Consider the following 21,484-nt stretch of genomic DNA (forward strand, 5'->3'; position numbering starts at 1 on the left):
CTTTGTACAACCACCCCATACCTTCTCCAATTTATTGGGTATTCCCCTACTGGCATAAGTGGCTTTATAAAAGGGGAGTGCTTTATTTACAAGCGCCTTCCATGCCTGAATGGCGGGGGAAGTAGGTTTTTTCCAGGAGAGTAATATCATTTTCCTAGCATAGTAAAATTACAAAGTCAACAGTGTACGTATTACTCTCTTTGGAGCTAGAGCATCCCCCAATCCCAAAAGACACACTTCAATACTAGGCCTAACGTAGAGAGTAGTAATCTCCTCTATGCATTCAGCAACTTCACATTCACAACCACACATTCCCAGAATATATGCATTTAAATTTGCTCCGGGTGAGGTGCACCACTAAAAACCGAATGACTGGGAGGGAAAAATTCTAGCCAATCTGGCCGGGGTAAGATATATACGATGTAGAAATTAATATTGAATGAGATTATCTCTGCTTGAGACCAACCGAGATAAATTTATAATCCCATACATTATCACAGTCATCTCCATCTATCTGGGGAAACACCCTTTCCCATGCTGTTCTGCAGGGCTCAAGGACTCTGTAGGTATCTACAAATAGTTTCCTGTAAATATTAGACAATGCTTTATCTAAAGAGTTATTTCTGAGAATAATTTCTGTATCCCTCTTTTGCAATGTGATTGGTGAGGTACCAAATTGAGAGTTGTATGCATGCCACAATTGCAAGTAACAAAATAGATGGTAGTTGGTTAGAATAAATTTGGATTTCATGTCCTCAAACTGTAGAAATGTGCCATTCTTGACCATATCCGCCACCCTCTTAATACCATATTTAGTCCATGTAATAGGGTCTGGGAATTTAAATAATTTTGGAAACTGAGGATTATTCCACAGTGGGAGAGTGGTGATATTACCTGGGTGCTTCCAGATTCTGCCCTGCCAGCTGCCACCCAAGTTCTAATTGTTATTCTCATAGAGGTAGTGATGGGGTATGGGGCTTTACTACTTCTGAGCAGGAGATGAGACCGGGCCTCGTAGGAGCCTACTATCGCAGCCCCCAGAGCAACCGCCGCATCGTCCTCTGGGAGGGTCAACCACCTATTAGCAAAAACCAGTTGTCCCGCCAGATAGTCCCAGTTACATAGTTTGTGAGGTTGAAAAAAGACATCAGTCCATCCAGTTCAACCTATGATGTGTGTGTGTGTGTGTGTGTGTGTGTTAGTACATTGTATACCCCTGTATGTTATGGTCTTTAAGGTGCCCATCTAATAGTTTTTTGAAACTATCAATGCTCCCTGCTGATACCACTGCTTGTGGAAGCGAATTCCACATCCTTACTGCTCTGACAGTGAAGAACCCCCTGCGTATTTTAAGGTTAAACCGTTTTTGCTCTAGTTTGTGAGTGGCCACGTGTCTTATTGTATTCCCTTTCTCTAAAAAGTTTGTTGCTTATGCTAGGGTCCTCACCAGTACATAATTATCATATCCCCCCTCAAGCGTCTCTTCTCCAGAGAAAATAAGTTCAGTGCTTGTAGTCTTTCCTCATAGCTGATGTCCTCCATTCCCCTAATTATTTTTGTTTAGTTTTGTTTCCCTTCTCTGGACTCTCTCCGGTTCCAGCACATCCTTCCTGAGGACCGGTGCCCAGAACTGGACAGCATACTCCAGATGTGGCTGGACCAGAGTCTTGTAGAGTGGGAGAATAATCTCTTTATTTCTGGAGTGAATCTCCCCCCCCCCCCCCCCCTCTTTTTTTTTTTTTTTTTTTTTTTTTTTTTTTTACAAGTCCCAGCTTGTGGCTTCACAGCCAGGTGTACACTGTGCATGCTTGAGTCGTGCTGCGCCACCTCAATGGTCAGGCAATCTTCTGGGACCTATGATGTGTCCCAGAAGATTGCAGAGAGCTGGCGGGGGGGGGGGAGGAGAACTTTGACTCAAGTCACCTAGGTGGCCTGAGCGGAAGTGGGAGCGGATACCTGTCAAAACTAGGTAACCACCCCCCCTACAAAAAAAATTACATGCCAAATGTGGCATGTAAGGGGGTGAGGAGTCCTTAAAGTGGAACTTCCACTTTTAGGTGGAACTCCTCTTTTTTGATCTTCTCCTTTTTAAAGCTGAAACCCTCCAAGGCCCCAGCCTGGACCTGGGCCAAGACATGGCTTGCAGTGATGCTAACTAGAATCCGCATCATGACTCTGAAACAAGTAGTCTGCAAACGGCATTTGCAATTTTAGAAGTCCCATTCCAGCTGTAGATTTTACAATACTGCGTTCCTGTCAAATTTTGGAAAAGCTTCACACTCTGGGGGGAAAAAAGAAAACACGAAAGCCGACTCGTCTGCAGCTAGGTGAAATGTGATCCGCCTCAACAGCCCAAACAAGCTTGTGGAATCTGCTGTAGCCGGCCGTGTGCAGGTTAAGCGCAAGGATCGTGCTGGTATGGGCGTCCAATCTGTCAGTCTGGCATTCTTCGACGGGACTTGCACTCGCATGCCTTGGACAAAGCATGTCTTTGTAGTATAGCTTATTCACTCATCACATGACCTTCCCCGTAATGAATGGCAAATAAGGATGCAAAGTTGCCATAATAGGATGACTGATGTTTCTAGATGTATGCCATTCTTATTTCATACCGTATGGGTTTTTTTTGCTTTTTCTTTTCTTTTTGGATCTCTTAAATGGACACATCTGAAAATGACTTATTGATGGTTAAGCTGAGTTTTATAGCCTTGAACTTTGGTGAATTTGTTTAAGATGACAATCTGCTTTATTCATCATTGTTGTTTCCAAATACATTCCTAGCAGATTTAGAGCCAGTTCACATACAGGCGACCCAAATTGCCGGGGCGACCTGTGAAGTCGCGGTGCACAGCGTGCACCGTGACCTCGGAGCGACATGCACGGACTTCATATCATTGAAGTCAATGCAGGTCGCCCCAAAGTAGTACAGGACCCTTTTTCTAAGTTGGAGCGACTTGTGTAGCTCCTATTAGAACGGGTCCTGTGCTAATCTATGGCAGGCGACCCACAGCGACCAATTCGCCTGACAAGTCGCCCCAGTGTGAACCGGCTCTTAAAGACGTCTCACTTCAGTTCCTTTAAATGGGCTCTGTTCCTCAGGGGATAAAATACATGGTGTACTTTTGTCCCATCTTCCTTAGCCCTGTCTAAGGCTGTGGCCATACATTATACAAATGTCTTGTACTATTTTCCCTTAGATTTACCAAAATCATATAATAGGAGGTCAAGCCTAAACACTTTCAGTTTGTATGCAATCAGGCAGGCCCTTGCACTACATAGTAGAAGGTAAATCTAAAGAAAATTGTATAATTTATGGCCAGCTTAAAGCGGAGTTCTGGGCAAAACATTTTTTTTTTTAAGCTAAAAATACCCCTGGGACAGTCAGGGCTGGTGCATTAAAGCAACGTTCCCCTGTTTCACTTACCTGTAAGAAAAGAAGAAATACTTACCTTGAAAATCAAAACCTTGTAGTACAGGCACGGCCCCACTGCTATGGGTAATTTTCAAGATTCCTGAAGTTGGGCTTTAAAGGTTGAGGGGTCCATATGATAGATATGTGGGTTCCATTTCAGGTTCTATGGCTGCTTTATTCCTATAGGGACCAGTAGTGGTCATGTGACATCTAGATTTTAAAGGTATAAAGCACCTAGACCATGAACATCTTTGGTGTTAAAATGGTGTTCAGTCCCCCCCCCCCCCCCAAAAAAAAAAATGAAGTCATCGGCTACTAATACTGTAGCTGCTGACTTTATATAAAAGGACACTTCAGGGATCCAGCACTGTTCTCACCCCGCCCGGTTCTTCATCAGTGTTCGGGTCCCCGGCGCTGCCATGCTAAGTGTGGGAAGCAAGCTGTTACTCCTTGCAGCTTCACAGATGGCTTCCTTCCCACTGCACATGCATGTGTCCCCAACCCCCCCCCCCCCCCCCGGGGGAAAAAAAATAAGTTTGAGGAGAGGAAGCTGAAAAAGCGGAACTTCCCATTTAGGGTTAAGTTGCACCCTAAAATAGTATTTGCCTTGACAAGTAGGGTACACGGGAAGAACACTTGTCGAGCCGGACAACATTAATGCTGATCCAACCTCAAAGGAGCCCTGAAGAAGGGAATTCTTTAAAACCTGAAACAGGTTGGCTTTACTTTTTTTTTTTTTTTTTTTTTTCCTTTCTTCTTTCTCCCAAACATTTAGATAGAAGTGGGGTATGTTTGCTACTACAATTCAAGACCTGCCATAAATTTTCCACCAATTGAGAATGGCCTGAGATAGAAGTTGTCACAGGGTATTGGTTTCATGAATATGATATAGGTGAGACGGTGCATATGACTCATGATCATCAGTACTGTGAGCAGAATAAATAGATAAAATCTCTCTGCGCTCAGTTATGAGTCCCAAATATGTAATAAAAAAAAAAGCAGTATTGATTGGAGATGGAAGAGCAAATCACATGAGAAAGAAAAAAATGAAACCAATATGGAAAGTAATTAATCCAAGGAGTGGTGCTCCAAAGTGGGTGGTATGGCGTAATGATTGCACAGGGCAATGAGTACATGTAGTCAGCAGCCTGTGGAGAGTCGGGGATAAATCGCATGATGGATGGATCAAAGAGTTGCGCAGCAAAGGCACATCAGATCAGGGTACGATCTTCCGTACAATGTAAAAAAAAAAAACACACGGTGGCAAAAGTGCAGGTATTAAAACCATAATAACATTTATTAAAAAACACATTCACAATTACATTGGGGCAAGAGAAGTGCTGCTTGAACGTAGAGGGAAAGCGATGTGTGTTGTAGGTGGAATCCAGTGTCTGCAGAGCGGCAGCAGCTGTCACACAGCTATAGAGCCACCAAAAGGATGGAACAATGGCGGTGTCTACGACCATCCTCAATGAGCAAGGCAAGAACATGTAGCATTTTTTTCCAGGCTTTGTGCCTGATGTGGGTCTACCACTGTTACCGGAGACACCGCCTACACTTTTTGTGAACCCAGGTGTGAGAACTGAGACGATGACCATTCCGGCATCTTTGGTTTGTTTTATTTTATTGTATTTAGGGGATGGGAGAAGGGAATGAGTGGGATACTTCTCTGGCTCAACTAGGTACTCTTTGGGACACTTGAAGAAAAATGCCAGTTGGCACTGTCTTGGCGCCAGCTGAATGCTGACCAGCGCTTCCTGACGCCTATAGATACTGTAGTACTGAAACTGTGCTGGAACCTCGACTTTAACTCAGAAGATCCAGGACTGTAGAACACTTGACTCCTGACACTGCTTTAGCTCAAAAGTTACTGAACAGCTACCTCCAGCCCTTCACTGACTGAGGTAGCTCTGTGTAGATACTTGTGCTGCTGCAACTCTTAACCTTGTACACTTCCCACTGTACACTGACTCTTCAGGGCCCAAACTACAGGCACCCCCTTTCACACTTCAGGGTCCTCTACCTAGGTAGCCCCTCTAATACTTAAGGGTCCTCTGACTATTCACCCGCTTTAACTGCTAGCGGACTCCTGGATCCCTAGAACCTTCTCCGGAGTGGTCCCCTCTGACGCTAGGCAGAGCCCCAGGGGCATTCCACATTACTCACTGCCTTTGTAGGCTTTCCTGGAACTGGACCCCTCTCTCTCTCTCTCTCTCTCTCTCTCTCTCTCCGCTGGTTCTCGGCACACCGGATCCCCTCTGCAGCTCAGCTTCACACTGTTTGGATTCCCAGGCTGCCCCCCGGGACACCCGCTTCCTCTGACAGGAGGAGAGACAGCCGTACTCTCCCTCCTGGGGCTCTGCTTCCCGCCAAATACGCTGCATCATGCATTCCCTTCAAACTTATACCCACTCCCAGAATCCTCTGCGGCAGAATCTGTCTTCTGGGGTAGATACAAGCCTGACTAAGCCATTGATTGGGTTTCCTCCACTGCCCTACGAGACTCCTCTCACAAAGCCAGTGTGGAGACTCCCCTCTCAGTAACCTCACCTGGGAGACATGACAGTCCAGCTGAAATCATGGCCCTGCTGTTAAGCAGCCAAGGCCCACTATACTTTACCTAGCACCTACCTGTAGGGTGCTACACACAGAAACATGGAAAGTGTATAATGCTTTTTGGGGGCCCCACCTCCTTTTTAAAGTATAGCCAATGGTGGAAGGGGAAGCTTTTTAAACCGGAGGATGGAGCCGGTAAGAGTTGGACAGGAGCCGGGCGGGAAACTGCTAGTGTGGTGACAGCTTTGGAATTGGCAGAACCTGTTAGACTGAATGAGCTGGCAGCTGTGTGTGTATTATCAGGAGGTCAAGGGCTAAATTATTAAAATCTTATTTAAAGTATGCGTATATTTTTAATGCAAAAGTTGGAAGTAGTTGGGGAGTAGTGGTCTGGGTGAATCAAGCTGAAGCTGCTTTTACTTGCTTACTACTTGGGCTGGGTGAGGTCAGGTGAGCGGCGGTAGGGTTACCTTTTTTCAGTTTTGCGTTATTCTTTGGGTCTGGACGAACCAGCCTGCAGGCTCACTGGTCAGCAGCATCCAACTAACCGGACTTTGACAGCCTGAGCGGGAACCCTCCAGCATTTTATTATTGGTCACCATGAGCCATGATTGCCACATAAAGAAAAATGTATTATGGCCATTGGTAATACTATAGTTAATTTGATAAGCGTGCTTTGTATCCAACTTTTAAGTTGAAGGAAGTTCAAACAGGAAGATTTCAAAGCCTGGGAAATCGTATGCTTTGTAGCTAGACTGAATTTACCTGTTTGTCAAGAATTTAGATTTTAACACCAAAGTTTTTAATGCTGTCTGTATTCCTATAAGCCCTGGTTCACAAAAGTGCGACTTGTCAAAGTCTCATGTCAAGTTGCACCCCATTTGGTGCAATGGAACCGTCCAAATTGGTGTGACTCAGAAGAAGGTTCCTGCATGTTTCTGTGCAACTTCATTGTGACTTGCATTGACACCTGTTAAATGAAGTCACACAGAGTGTCAGCAAGCCCCAGTGAATAGTCAGATTTGAAATCGTGCTGAAGTAGCGCGACTTCAAAGTCACACTTGTGTGAACCAGGCCTTAGGGAGATTTCTCCCAACTTCTGGTGACCATATCCAGAAGATCAGAAATAAGGGGAAATCCTTCAAATAAAGACACTCTAGTGCAGTGATGGCGAACCTTGGCACCCCAGCTGTTTTGGAACTACGTTTCCCATGATACTCATGCACTCAGCACCTGGGGTGCCAAGGTTCGCCATCACTGCTCTAGTGAAACGCTGGATTGTAGGTTCTAACATATTTTTTTTTTTTTTTTTTACTCTGTTCATAGGAGCTTGAGTTAAATTTTTGCATTGATTGCTGACTTTTATGTACTGTGAAGATATATAAATACCTGGGTCACTGAACCGCATCTAAATGTATACTTTGCCATAAAATATCCGCCTTTGCAATTTCCTTTATAGGCCACAAGCCGCCTGCGGGAGAGAGGATGCGATGGCTGCCTGGCGGGGTTAGAGGTCCAGCAGCTCTTCTGTTCTCAGAGCCTGGCCATTCCAGAGCATCACCTTAAGGAGCTGAACATGAAGATTGACAGTACCTTACAGGTAAGACCTCATAAGCACTAACATGGTGTTATGTGAAAGCCTGAATGACTGGTGCATGTGCCAAAGTGAGATAGCTTGCAATACTATTACCAACCCAGATTCACCCCTTTCCTTCCACTATCTGCTGTTATCTAATAGGAGACCTGGTTGTGATTTGCTTCAAAAATCACATGACTGCTCCTGCCTCCTCCTTCCCTTTTCCTAGGAGATGATGGGCAGGGAGAAACATGGCCACGATTAGTGCACATTATAAGGGGTTACATGTCCCATAAAACATTGCTTCCTTAGCAGTGAAATGTGTGCCCACAGACCATTTTTCCTCATTGTTTATTGAAGGACACAGCCCGGCAAAGAATCTTTACCGCAGGGTATAGCGCCACCTCCAGGAGTAGGACGCAAAGCAGAAAAAAAAAAACCCAAAAGCACTGCTTACGAACAGTCCCTACTATAGGAAGCTCCGTTTATTGCCCAGTGTCAGGAAATGGGGCAGCCAGCGAGCGCATTCAGACCCCTATTTACGTTCATAGTCGGCTGCAACAGCCCTGTCTGGAAATGGGATGGCCAGTGTGATGTCTTACGGGGGACACCTATGATCAAACTTTATTTATCACACTGCCCCTCTAGCCAACTGCCCCCACTTCAGTGGGAGGCAAGACTGTCTTGTTAGAGGTACCTGCTCTCTAACTACTAGGAATAGTGGGTGTGCAGTGGGCTTCGGGAACACCCTCCATGTCACCCTGTATGTTTTTTTTTTTTGGGGGGGTCGGTCAGTCCTGCCTGGGACACTGCATGTCGAGGTCCCTTTACCATGCCCCAAAATTAATTGTCTGGTCTCTATGGGATCACTGGGCACTGCACAGGGATAAATGGGGGGGGGGGGGTGGGGGGGTGGGGTTAAATCACTGGGTGCTAGGACTGGAAATGGCTTTGCAACACACCTGGAGGTTGAATGAGTGCCAAAGACCAGATGGGATTTTTAAAATGAAATTATATCTATTTGGAAAATTTGGAAAAAGTGCAGGGGTAAAGGGCAGCATATTGAAGAACTTCTGCTTTAATTGCAGTGTCCACAGTAGGTCTGCATTACAACACACCCTTGCCTTTGACATGGTTTATATGCAAGTCTGTTAAATTATACATATAATCATGGCATTCCTGTTTGGGTTTATATTTTCACACTTTTTACCATGATCATCAGCACAAAGATAAAATTATCAGCTTGAAACCTCCAGTGCCGATTTCCACAACCACTTGTATATAACCAAATCCATGTCACACATTCAAGGAATTTTTTTTTGTAAAGCGGATTTCACCAAGCATTGCCACACAGTAAAACTGAAGTAGCTTTATAACCTAAACCTAATTCGTCTTAAAAATGACCCCTCCAGTCTGGTTACGTGATCCCCTGTGTCGGCCCGCAGCGGCTGCAAGGGAGAGGAGGAAGCACTTGACAAGATTCTGGGAGTGGGGATTGGTCCATAGGCTTCCATGCACCAGCCGTTGTCAGTGCTCCCGCCATTATTCTGCAGCTGTTATTGGCTAACACAGGGGAGCCAGATCACATGACCAGGGCAAATTGAAAATAGAGAAGTAATATAATTTTATTTTTACACTCGTTAGCCAGCATAGGTGTTGGGGGTTCATTTTTAAGACTAGTTAGGTTTAAGGCTGGAGTTTTACTTTACGTTTTAGATGTGGTGGCTTCGGTTTGATGTCTGCTTTGGTTTCCTGCTTTCAGGCTTTTGATCCTGCCAATAATGCAATACCTGTCCTAGGATCACAGCGCTCACTTAGTGTGCGGTAGAAGCAGTGTTCACCTCAGCTGCACCCTTGATTTGGGCTACAGAACTTCCCCCCCCCCCCTCCTCATTTCCATTACATTACATAAAAGGAAGATAGCTGGGAACATTGTTTGAAATTTTGCACAGGACGTGACAAGGACAATGATTTTTTTGCAGGATCAGTGGGGGTTTTCTGTAATTGCTAAAAATGTACTTAGCCTGAAAAAAAAAAAAAAAAAAGGAAAACTAATGCAGCTATCACATTTAAGGACTGGTAAGCTGAAATATGTTTTTGTACTTGGGTTTAGATGCACTTTAACCAGCAAACCTTATTTACCAAGTTTAGCATATTGCTATTTAAATTCTCGCTTAATTCTTCTGTTCTAGGCATACAAAATAGCTCTGGAAAGTTTGGGTCACTGTGAATATGCAATGAAGGCCGGGTTCCACCTCAATCCCAAGGCTATTGAGGACTGTCTGAAGGTAAAGCTGCAAATTTTTATATAATGATGTTTTAAGCTGAACTTTAGGCAGATGTAAAAGTCAGTCGCCAGTTAATACAGCTCTGTAATCGTTAAAGGCGAAGTTTACTCTTGTAATATATTGCCTTCCCCGGTTCCTCCTTTCCCTCTCATCAACATTCTAATGACATTTTTGAATAAAACTTTCATTTTCATTACCTTATATTAGACCCGGTGATGCCATTGTTGGGTTTCTGTCTAAATAAAAAGGTTCAAAACCTCCTGCGCATAAGTGTGGTGGCCTAGAGGAAACCTTCACATTTATTTGCTTTTAGGATAACATGCAGGCATAAGTCCAGCCTTGCTGCCCATCTAATGACAAGGGTAGTTCGAACAGTAACTGCAAAAAACAAAACCAAAGGCGCACCAGCTTAGTGTATTATCCCAATAGTGATCTAGTAGAAGCAAGTAAAAACATACTCCCAAACAGTGATGGTAAACAGCATGTCAAGCCACTGCCTTGTGGTAGAGTGGTGAGACCCAAAGTGACCCAACGCCAAGGAGACGCCAACCTACAAGGTAGCTTACGCATTTCGAAACCAACCCCTGACGGTGCCTCCTTGGCGTTAGGTCACTTTGGAGCCTCACTTACCACTGTACCACAAGACAGTGGCTTGACATACTGATTACCTTCACGGTTTGTTAGTGTGTTTTTATTTGCCTCTATTCAATCACCATTGGGATAATACACTAGGCTGTTTGTTTTTTGCAGTTTTCTCTATTCAATGCCGACAGATCATGGCTGGTGGGTGGGGCTGGCAGGGTGCTGTACTTCAGCTATCCTAAAAAAACATTACAGTAGTACTTCCTGATGCCAGCAGTGAGCTTCTCTTTGGAGGAGTTCTGCAAATTTCAAAATGCCTTGATGTGTGGATGTCAGTCTTGAGATGTGGGCGTTCCAAGGCTGACTGTATTTGCCTGCACTCTAGGTGATGTCCACATGTGGTGCGGAGCCTCTATAAATGAAATAACTGAAATCCAACTAATGAAAGGGGCAGGCCAAGACAGTTAAGCTGGGGAGGAAAGGGCTAGAAAATGCTGGATATCCACCAGCCAGGAATGTTGTGGGCTGTATCTGACTTGCAGCTTCTAATGCACAATGTGAGAAGCTGGCAGTGCAGGGAAATCATAGTAGTAAGCGAATTCAGTACATTAGAGAAACCTGTACAAAACAGAAGAGAAGGCCAAAGTTCTGCAAGGTGTTGCTGAAGGTATGTTTTAATGTAGAGTTAGTACCTGAATGTAACCTGTTATTGGCTCTCTGCAGTCCTTGTACAGCAGGGCTTGGAGTGTGAGAGGAAGAAGCACAAGGAGGCAGTTGGTTCATGAGCTAACAAGAAGCATGCTGATGGGATGAGAGAGTAGAGTGATTGGGAAATGAGCTAATCACTGAGCTGCTTCCTCTTTCACTGTTCAGTCAGTCTAGGGCAAGGGTCTTCAAACCAGTTGTTCGGGAACTACAATTCCCATCATGCCTAGTCATGTCTGTGAATGTCGGAGTTTTACAATGCCTCATGGGATGTGTAGTTCTACAACAGCTGGAGGGCCGTAGTTTGAGGATCCCTGGTCTAGGGGGAGGTTCCACGGTGATCTGGACTCATAGGGTGTGGGTTGAATGATGCTGGTAATTAGACTGAGGACATATAGCTGTAGGAAATCGGGTATTTGGCCTTTGTGGGCAAAGCACCAGTTAACTTCAAATTTACACCATGTAGGTCAGTCTACAAACGTCTACATTTGCTTGAAATATTTGGTCAATTTTAATTGGCCAGAGTAAAAACTTTACTGCTTAGTGGGCTTTCAGCTTAATGTGTAAGTACAGCAGTGCCAGGAGTCTTTTGATTCTTTCCTAGTGAACCTACTTAGAGGAGCCCTGTCAATTTTTTTTTTTTTTTTTTACTGGTCCTATAGAACCCCCTCCCCACCCCACTAATCTCTTTCAGATGCTCGAGGTGAAAACGAGGTCAATGTATGGTACAGTCAGTCAGGGATCTTCATAATCCGCTCATGGCTACAGGCTTTAAGGATATGACCTCAAGGTGATAATGTTGTCCCTATAGAATGTTTAATTGGCTTTTTTTTTTTCTTATCAGGGCTGCTGTAGCGATGCAGAGGCACAACAAGCAGGAAGGAGGCAGACTCCACCGCAACCAATCCAGTGCGAGCTCCCGACTGTTCCAGTACAGATTGGCTCCCACTTCCTGAAAGGAACCTCATTCAATGAGTCCGCCGGTGATAACCTGAAGCTGAAAATGGTATTTTCCCCACTTTATTTTTCTAATGGGGGGTTCACGAAGATAGTCATACAAATATCCTATAGTACAAATGATCATTAGTACCATGAAAAACATACATGGTCTGCAATACAAAATGAGTTGCTTTGAAAGCAAGCATAGCATTTGGTAATTAGTCTGGGAGTACCTCTGTTGGATGGTAAAGGAATCATTTTGGCAATACTGACCTAGAGCTACAAACTGGGCCTATCTCTGAATTCTCTAGACCTGACCCCCTCTCTCCGTCTAGGGGTTGATATCTAGGGGTGAGAGGGTGAAGATGAATGGTTGAGAGGGGAGGACAACAGGGAAGGTGGGAACATTAGGAGAAGTAGAAAGGAAGTGGATAAGGGGAGGTTAGTTGAGAGGGTGGGGGGGAGGGGATAGAGTTTACCTGCATCAGAACTTTTGGGGGGTGGGGGGGTGGGGGTGTTGCAGCTGATAGGTGAAGGGGAATAATGACAGGGGAGGTAGGAACATTGGGGGGAGGAGGGTGGCATTCGAGCTTACCTGACAGAGGTTGGGGTGCAAAATAGGAGTGGAGGATGGCGGGAATGATTTGGAATTTGCTTTTCTGGTAGATAAGAGGGAGCTGTATTCTGGGTGTGCTTTATCCAGTAGTGCCATCTACATTGTGTAGGGAGGCTGTGGGGTCCTTCATTAGCCAGGGTTTCATTGATTCATAAGCGCCTCATGTGGGGTGGTGAGAAAAAAAAAACAGACTTATTTAAAAACGTTTTTTATTGGAGGCATGTTGAGGCATCTATATTGCCAGTCCTTACACTCGTGAATTAGTAGGTAGTGCAGGTTCCTGTCATTGACTGAAATGTCTGTAAATTGTTGGTGGTAAAGTGGCTGAGCTTTGTTATGCTACAAGTTTGGCATATATACTTAATTACAGGACTCAGGGAGTCTTCATATCAATGACTGCTTGGGTTATGCTGCCACCTTCAGGTGATTGGACACTGGCCAAAAATGGAGGCAGGTTTTGCCACCCACACATAACCCCTCTAGCGAACCAAGCCTCAGTTATGTGCTATAGTGGCCTTAGGTGATGGATGAGTCGGTCCCTGAAGATCCCTTTCTTCAGACATCACAGGACAAAGGTGAGCTGAGAGAGTTATGCTTGGGTGGGAAAAATTCCCTTTTTGGACAGTGTCTATTCACCTGAAGATAGTAGCATAATCCAAGTAGTCATGAATTTGCTTGAATAAACACCAAGTGGTCTTTTATTAAGGTTTGTAAGAGATCACAGCTTTCTCCAATTTTTCTGATTGGATTCAGTTGGAAAAAAATATGAGAATTCTTGGAAAGAGTTGTATGAAAACTTGAAGTTCAGCACCTTATGGTGCCTGAAAATGCCTGTGCATCAAAGCTTCAATGGGCAAAAGTGCCGCCTTGATGGATTTAAAGCTTCCATCTCTACCAAAAGACCTGGTGACATCACTTGTACTTCTGGAAGAGTTGGGGGCTGAGGTTGTTTTTTTTTGTTTTTTTTGGGATTAATGGTTTGTTTGCAAATTACTTTTTAAAGTCATTTGTTTTAGAGCGGTCCTTCCCTTTGCCATGCAAGGTGTGCTTTAAAGCTGATTTTTTTTGATCGCAGACCTCTCTAATATCCTTATTTAATTTCAGCATGCAATGCTACAGCTGATAAAGGAAGCCGATGGACATAACGGGATGACTGACAGAGATGAAACAGCGGTGACAGAAATTCTCAATCAAGTGTGTCCTTCCACATGGCGGGGGGCATGTAAAACTGCAGTGCAGTTGCTGTTCGGCCAGGCTGGTCTGGTAAGTCAGAGAGCAGCAAAAAGTTGCCTGTGCTGGAATGTTGATTGACATTGGGCTAAAAAGAAAACTCTAGAAAGGTAAAAAGGAACAGGCAGGTAAGAGTAGGTGGGACAAGGAAGAGCATTGACTGTGTAAACATAAAATCCTTTTCTCTGATGTTCATTGACGGACACAGCACCCACCCCTCTGGGAAGTTTGGGTTATGTATTCTTCTGACACTGCTTGTTACAAAACTGAAGTCCTATAGAAGGGAGTGGGAGTATACCCCTTAGGACTGCCCTATAGGCATAGTCAATTTTTTTCCACGTAGTGTCATACTCCTGTAAGGGGCAGCATAACCCAACGGTCAAAGAAGATCTGGAGCTGTGTCTGTCAATGAACATCAGAGAAAAGGATTTTATGGTAAGGTAAAAAGCCTTTTTTTTTTCTTTAGGGTTACAACCACTTTAAGCCTGATGCTTCTCTTCTAACAAGGGGAGAATGCAATAAGGCCTCATGCACACTGGTTTATTGTAAACGCTGTTCCTCCTGATGGGGGAAAATCAGTGTTAAAAACTCCACTAAGCTGCCTCTCTTCAAAACAGTTTAGGCGAGTTTAGCAGAATTTGGATTTTAGTCATTTTTTTCACTTTCCAAAATTTTAATTTATTCAGCCAATTGAAATGAATAACCTCCGACGTGCCAAGTGTGGCGCGTTTTGGCGTTTTTTTTTTTTTTAATGCCCAAACATGCCTCTCCCGGACGCGCTTCTTCTGCGTTCAGGAGATGGGGCTTTGATTTCCTCTAAACTCTGCTTCTTCTAAACTTTTCTAAAAGCCTATGTGTGTATGAATAGGTTCAGGGGCTTAGTCAAAAAATGCCAAAAAACGTCAGTTTGAGGCCTTAAAAAAAAAAAAAAAAATGTTTGTGTATATATTATATTGTAGGGATCGACTGATTATCGGCAAGGCCGATATATCGAGGGCCGATTGACTTTTGCCGATATATCTGTATCGGCCCCTGAACTGGCCGATATTGCCGATTTATTCCAAATATTTCTCATGTAAGGGTAAAATGATGTCACATAGCATAATTCCGTTCACAAATGTTATTGAATATGCCACTCACATATGTACAAATTAAAGATATAAGCAATGAAGTGATGTCATGACATCACTTCCGGGTACTGGTGTGCCAGATTCAAAAAAATGACAGCATTCAAAACAGCCAAACTTAGCGTTTGGAATTCTTTTAAGTGCAGAGGAGGGGTTTGGGGTCTTTTAGACTCCGAGATCCCTCCACAAGAGTACCTGTCACGTGATAAAAATTAAAAAAAAAAAAAATGTTTTTTTAAATGTACGAAAATATCGGCTGATACCGATATGCGTTGGCCAAAATGTGTGTATATGTGTATATGTATATAATGTGTGTGTATGTATATGGAGAGTCCTACAACAGATTACCATTGGTGACTGGATCTCTTTAAAAATGTAACCCACTATTATAACATTTTAAGATAATGGAGGGGACATAGATTATCACAGCTGTGAGAACCTGCTTTGTGCAATGGTTTCTCTCTATCGGTGCTAGGTGACACAATCACTGTCTGTCACAGCCCATAATATGTTTGTCACACCCGGAGCAGCGAGTTGTCACTTGCTTGCTTCATCCCACACATCCCTATTGAGTCAGGACCTTGTTTACTTCTGGTGAAAGGATGAGACAGCAGTCTCCCTTGTTGACTTGCCTTGTTATCAAGGTATAAAGCGGGGGCATGCTGGCAGTGTAGGGTTATGATCTCATAGGACTTTGTGTACTGGCGATAGAGCATTCTCTTGTGATAAGATGAAAGGAAACACCTGTCACACAGAGGACGGAAGCTTTTCCCTCATCTCCTGGCAGGGCGGCTGTGAGAAAGAAATGTTTTTTCAACAGGCTGTGCAGTTGTCTCTTAGTTCAGAGGTTTGAATGACTTTTAAAGCCCATTTGTCATATTTAGACTTTTATTGGCTTAGGCAAAGTCAGGAAGCATAATTTGGTAATTCTTTTATAGTTTTGCTTTTATTTATTTTAGTAGCACTCCTGTTCTACCCCAAACTGCTCTATCCTGGCAACTTGCTGGGAATTAACAATTTTTACTTTGTGTAAAGCCAGCCATAGACGGTTTGAATCTTGGCCGGTTGAGCAGTAACCGGCCAAGATTCAAACCATGTATGGGCAAGATAAATGTACCCAAATTGATCGATCGATTAACTTAAGTACAAACCACCCTTTTGGATTTTTTTTATGGGAATATTGCCAGCAACTATAGCCGCTAGCAAAATTCTCTGTGTGTTCTTCTGGCTGGGACGGCTTCCCTCGCCAGGAGAATGCAATAGCTTTGTGAGGTTTTCCCTCATCAATACTGACTGTGTTGATGGGGGAAATCAAGTGATTTTCTTTCCTGCAACCCATGGTTGCAGGAAAGAAAGTCGCACCGTCTATAGCTGGCTTACGAGCAGTGGTCTGACGCCCTCCTGCACAATCGCCAAAACCCTCATGCTGTCTGCTCACTATATAAGGGGTGTTTTTGGTTGCATTAGATAGGCTGCTACTTTACATAGATTACAGAGGTCCTTGTCTGTGAGCTGCCAGGGAAGGCTTGCAGATCCTGCAGCCTGTAAATACTGTAATTGTCTTATACAAATATAGCTTTAAAAAAAAAAATAAAACGTTAAAGGGCAACTTAAATGTATCAGTGGGAGAGTCCTGGATGTGCTACCGCAACAAGCAGTCCCATTTTGAATAGCTCTATACAATATCCAATGTAAGTGTGATAGAGTGATATAAATAGGAATACTTATTAATCAAAGTGCTTATTTGACTTCCACCAACCTTGAGAAATTATAGTCCAGATATCAGCAGAATTCCTTTTTGCAAAGGCATACAGCAACACTGCCATAACCTGGAAAAATCTTAATAGAAGTTTCCTGCAAGTGTTATACTCTCCAAAGTCCATGTCTCCTATTTTTGCTCCATTCAAGTACTGCAGCCTCCCTTGGACAAAAGTGTCAGATGCTTGTGTACAGGCAGTGCTTGAGCAAAGTTAAGGAAGGAGACATGGGCTGCTTAAGAGGTGTTTCAGGGACCTTCTGATAAGATATTTCTGGGCAGCAACAATGTTGATTTGACTGTCAGACGTATTGATTGACACTCTGTTTCTGATCATCTTTTTTTCTTTTTTTTCTATCACCTAGGTGGTCGTTGATACAGCACAGATTGAGAATAAGGAAGCATATGCTCCACAGATCAGTCTGGAAGGGTCAAGGGTTATTGTGCAAGTTCCATCTACCTGGTAAGTCACACAGATCTTCAATTAGTAATCTCTCACTGTTTGATGTAGTGGTGGCACCTGCAGTAGTTAAGCTGTCAGTAGGGCTACTGCTTGCGGGAAGGTCTTTGGCAGTGACCCAAACAGGAGAGGGATTTCCCTGCCTTTTTAAGGTTCTGTTGGGTAGTGGGCCAAGGACTGGCAGTTGCAGAGCCTGTAATAAATGCATCTGAGACTGTTCATGGACTGTAGCATTATGGAGTACAGCAGCCTCTTTGTGCAGTGTACATGTCCCTCTGTTCTTTTTACTAGAAGATAACCTATAGGCTGCTTGTCAGCATTTTTGTGAAAGCCTGTTCGGTGCTCTCCATGAATGGTGCTGCCCACAGCACACTATGCAGATTGTGTACCCTGGCAGAGCCGATATATATGGTTTGGTGTATGATCCACATGCTGTATGGCAAATATTACATAATTTCTTTTGCGTATGCAGGTGTCTGAAGGAGGACCCAGCGACCATGTCTCTCTTACAGAGAAGCCTGGACCCAGAGAAGACCCTTGGACTGGTGGATGTCCTGTACACCGCAGTCTTCGATATCAATCGCTGGAAGGAAGGACGGTACGTATACCTGTATGTGTGTCTTTACTGACATGAGGCCCATAGATGAAAATAGTCTAATAGTCCATATAAATCCTTTTTGACAACGCTGCTTTTCTCTAGATGCAACATCATGGGAAGGCATTGAAGCAGGATAAGGTCTGCTTTAACATTCCTTTACGACAGCTGCACCAGAATAGGCTGTAGCAGTACTAATGGGGGAGGGGGGGGGGGTGTTCCGTGCGCTTTACCAACATCCAGATGCTCCACTCATTGTGCACACAATGAGTAATACCACAGTTGTTTGTTTTCTAAGGCTTTGCTTTTTTGCTGGTCTATTGATACTAATGATGGTTTTTTTTTTGGTTGCAGTGAGCAAGCTTTGCCAATCATCCAGATTCAGCTACAGCGGGACACCACCGACTTCATAAACCAGATCGACCTCCCACATGGGAATGGCAGCAAGTCGTCTGGAGGCCTGCAAAAGACTTTTTCGAAACTGACTTCAAGGTTCACTAAGAAGGTCTCCTGCGGTGGTTCTGGCCACAGCGGGAGCTACTCTGTCCCCCAGACCCCCTCCAAACACGTCTTAACCACTAGTAACTCCGAAGAGAAGGTGAAGCTCCCCAATCACACGGATTCCAAGTTACAGAGCATGCTGTCCATCGGCAGCTTCTCCAGGTCTATGGACACTCCCCACTCCACTCAGAACGCAAACAGCCAGCTGGTCAATGGTTTCCTCGTGGAGCGTAGAGAAGACTTGTTCAAAGGAGAAGAACAAAAAGATGAGAAAGGAATGAACTTGCCCTCTGACCAGGAAATGCAGGATGTCATCGATTTCCTCTCTGGTTTTAACATGGGCAAGTCACAGCAGACTTCTCCTGTGGTCAAGAGGAGAAACTCCACCACCGCATCTGTTGTGTCTGAGCAAAAACAAGGAACTGTAAAACCTCTAACACAACCAGCTATCCACCCTCCTGTTCACCCTCCTCAGCAACAGCAGCAGCAGCAAACCCAACCTCAGCAGCAGCAGCAGGGACTGCTACAACAGCCACCGCCACTGCAGCTGTCACAGAAGCAACAATTGCAGTATTATCCGCACTTGTTCCAACCTATCGGGCCACAGCAGCAGCAGCAACAGTCGCAGCATCCACCAGGAAAATGGCTGAACAGCTCCAGCCAACCATCCTCGCAAGCGGTGGGGAGTGGCCTGTCTCCTATTGGTCAGATGAACCAATGGAGCAGCCAAGGGGTCTCCGATCTCAGTTCGGACTTGTACAGCATGGGACTGGTCAGCAGTTTCATGGACAACATGATGTCTGAGATGCTAGGACAGAAATCGCAAGGACCTCGAAATAACACCTGGCCAAACCGGGACCAGAGTGAAGGGGTGTTCGGGATATTGGGAGATATGCTGCCTTTTGATCCAGCAGGTAATGAGTCATTTTCATTCCGCTTTCCTGTTACAATGCAGGCACTTTTTTTTTTTAATGTTTTTAAATGGATAAGGTTTCTTTTAACGGATGTTATATGCAGATTTTGCTCCGGTTCACCCTGAACATGGCTTTAAAATCGCACAACTTAAGCGCCATTTCAGAGCCGCCGGTCAGTGTGGTTTCATATGCGGCTTGCCAACATCTTGTGACTTAATGCACAGATGTAAAAGCACCTGAAATTGTCAAAAATAGTGCAGGAACCTTTTTAAAGTTGGCGCACAGATATGAATGTTCCATAGTCAAAAATAAGGTGCGACTTGTCATGCGAATTTGATCTGTCAAAGCGAATGACAAATTGCACGGATGTGAATGGAGGCTAAGGCTTTATTCACAGTTGTACAACTCCAAAGTGATCCCACTTTGGAGTGCAACTTTGGATGGATCCGACTTGGATGTGACTTGTTGTGCCTCTGCAAAGTAGGAGCCACAGTTGCACCACTTTTCCATGTAAAACATTCAGGTATGACGGTCATACAATTTTTGAGGGTTGTCTATGGCCCTCAAGTTGCATGAAAGAAGGACCAAAGTAGTGCATGAGCTACTTTGAAGTCGCTCCGACCTTTAAGTTGCAAATATATGGTTATCATTGGAAAACATTGGGTACAATTTGTCATGTGATTTTGATGTCCAAAGTCGCATTACAAATCACACACGTGTGAATGGGGTTTACAGCTGGGGTACACACGGGCCGAAAATGGTCGGTTTGGCTGGAATCTGCTTACTTTTGGCTAAATTTGTACAGCTTTCTGTTCTACAGAAGCCTGTCTTACGTCCAGTGGGCATGCTGGAAAACCAGCATCCAACCCGCATCTGATCAATGCTGGCAGCCAATGGCTGCGAGCGCAGTCCCCCTGTCAGAACACACAGGCACAGCAGGGGAGATCGACAGACGAACATCACTTATGTTGGCAATCTTTTTTATTTTTTATTTTTTCAGCCCCGCGGGGTTGAATGAAAAAAAAAAAAAACTTTGTGTGTATCCAGCCTTGAGGTCACTCCGTTGCTCTACATATGAAAGCAATACATTGTGGGGGAGATTTACTAAAACTGGTGCAGCTGTAAACAGAAACCAATCAGCTTCCAGCTTTTAGCCCTCGTTCACATTGAATGCAGGTTTGGAATTGAAATTTCCAACCGGCATTTCAGTGCGAGTTCAGGGGGCGATTTGAAAGTCAGCTGTGCGGTTTCATGCACAGATGTCTATTGAAATCTCCCCCAAAGTCGCCAAAAGTAGTGCAGGAACTGCTTTTGGAAATCAATATGGCGCCACAAAGTCTGCTTCGCACCATTTGGAACAGTGCCCTTGCCGGCAATGGGCTACGATTTGACATGTCAAATCGCGCCTATGTGAATGGGGGCTTTTTGTCAAAACTTAATTGAACAAGCTGACGATTGAAGCTGATTGGTTAGTATGCATATCTGCATCGGATACTCAGTGACACTCGTTGAGACTATCTGCAAGTTTTACCCATAGCTACATTATGATAGCAGCTCCTAATTGTTAATGCAAAGCAATTACCCGCTGTCATTTTGAGGGGAGAGGAGCTCACCATAAGAATGGATCCTAAAATCTTTAACGTTTTTTCAGAATGTAACATTTGTTTTTTCGTTTTTTTGGAGTATTTCTTTGCTGATATTTTGGTTTTTTTTACTGTTGTGCTAATATTGTGTGACATAAATAATTGGAACTGCCACTGGTAGTGCTACCACCTCTGAAGCAGTTGGGTTTTACACTTAGCAAAGCCATGCAGCCAAATAAACATTTGACAATGTCTCTCTGCTGGACTTTTAAAATTTTATCTTCCTAAAAAAAAATCTCCTACTCTTTACAATCGCACCTTATTCATGTTGTCATTTTTTTGGCAGCCCCTATATTTGTAAGCAACTATTTTCAAGGATGAAGCACACAAAGGGAAACATTTGAACCGAAATATCTGATAAGCACTCTGAGAATTCATTTAGAATTGCTACTCCATCCATCCAACCAGATATTGGTGATTTAAGTTTTTCAAAAATCGCATTAAATATCGCAACTGTTTTTATGTTGACCTCTTTTTTTACTTTTTTTAAAATCAAAAATATTTGAAGAAAAAAAAGTTTTTACTCAGATGGGCACATTATCTATATCAGTGATCCTTAAAGTAGAAGTTCACCCCCCATGTTA

The 21,484-nt window shown here is 44.0% G+C and overlaps 1 protein-coding gene across 1 annotated transcript in view; it reads left to right on the plus strand.

Annotated features, from left to right (window-relative positions):
• Positions 1 to 21,484, plus strand: part of GARRE1 (granule associated Rac and RHOG effector 1) — an 86,380-nt gene that overhangs the window by 46,003 nt on the left and 18,893 nt on the right. The window contains exons 3-9 of the mRNA XM_082270905.1: positions 7,428 to 7,568; positions 9,737 to 9,832; positions 11,964 to 12,125; positions 13,779 to 13,937; positions 17,153 to 17,250; positions 17,720 to 17,845; positions 18,197 to 19,257. Coding sequence (XP_082127031.1) covers positions 7,428 to 7,568; positions 9,737 to 9,832; positions 11,964 to 12,125; positions 13,779 to 13,937; positions 17,153 to 17,250; positions 17,720 to 17,845; positions 18,197 to 19,257 — 1,843 coding nt within the window. The remainder of the gene's footprint in view (positions 1 to 7,427; positions 7,569 to 9,736; positions 9,833 to 11,963; positions 12,126 to 13,778; positions 13,938 to 17,152; positions 17,251 to 17,719; positions 17,846 to 18,196; positions 19,258 to 21,484) is intronic.

Source organism: Pelophylax lessonae, assembly GCF_965119305.1.
Source record: "Pelophylax lessonae genome assembly, chromosome: 10".
Lineage (NCBI taxonomy): Eukaryota > Metazoa > Chordata > Amphibia > Anura > Ranidae > Pelophylax > Pelophylax lessonae.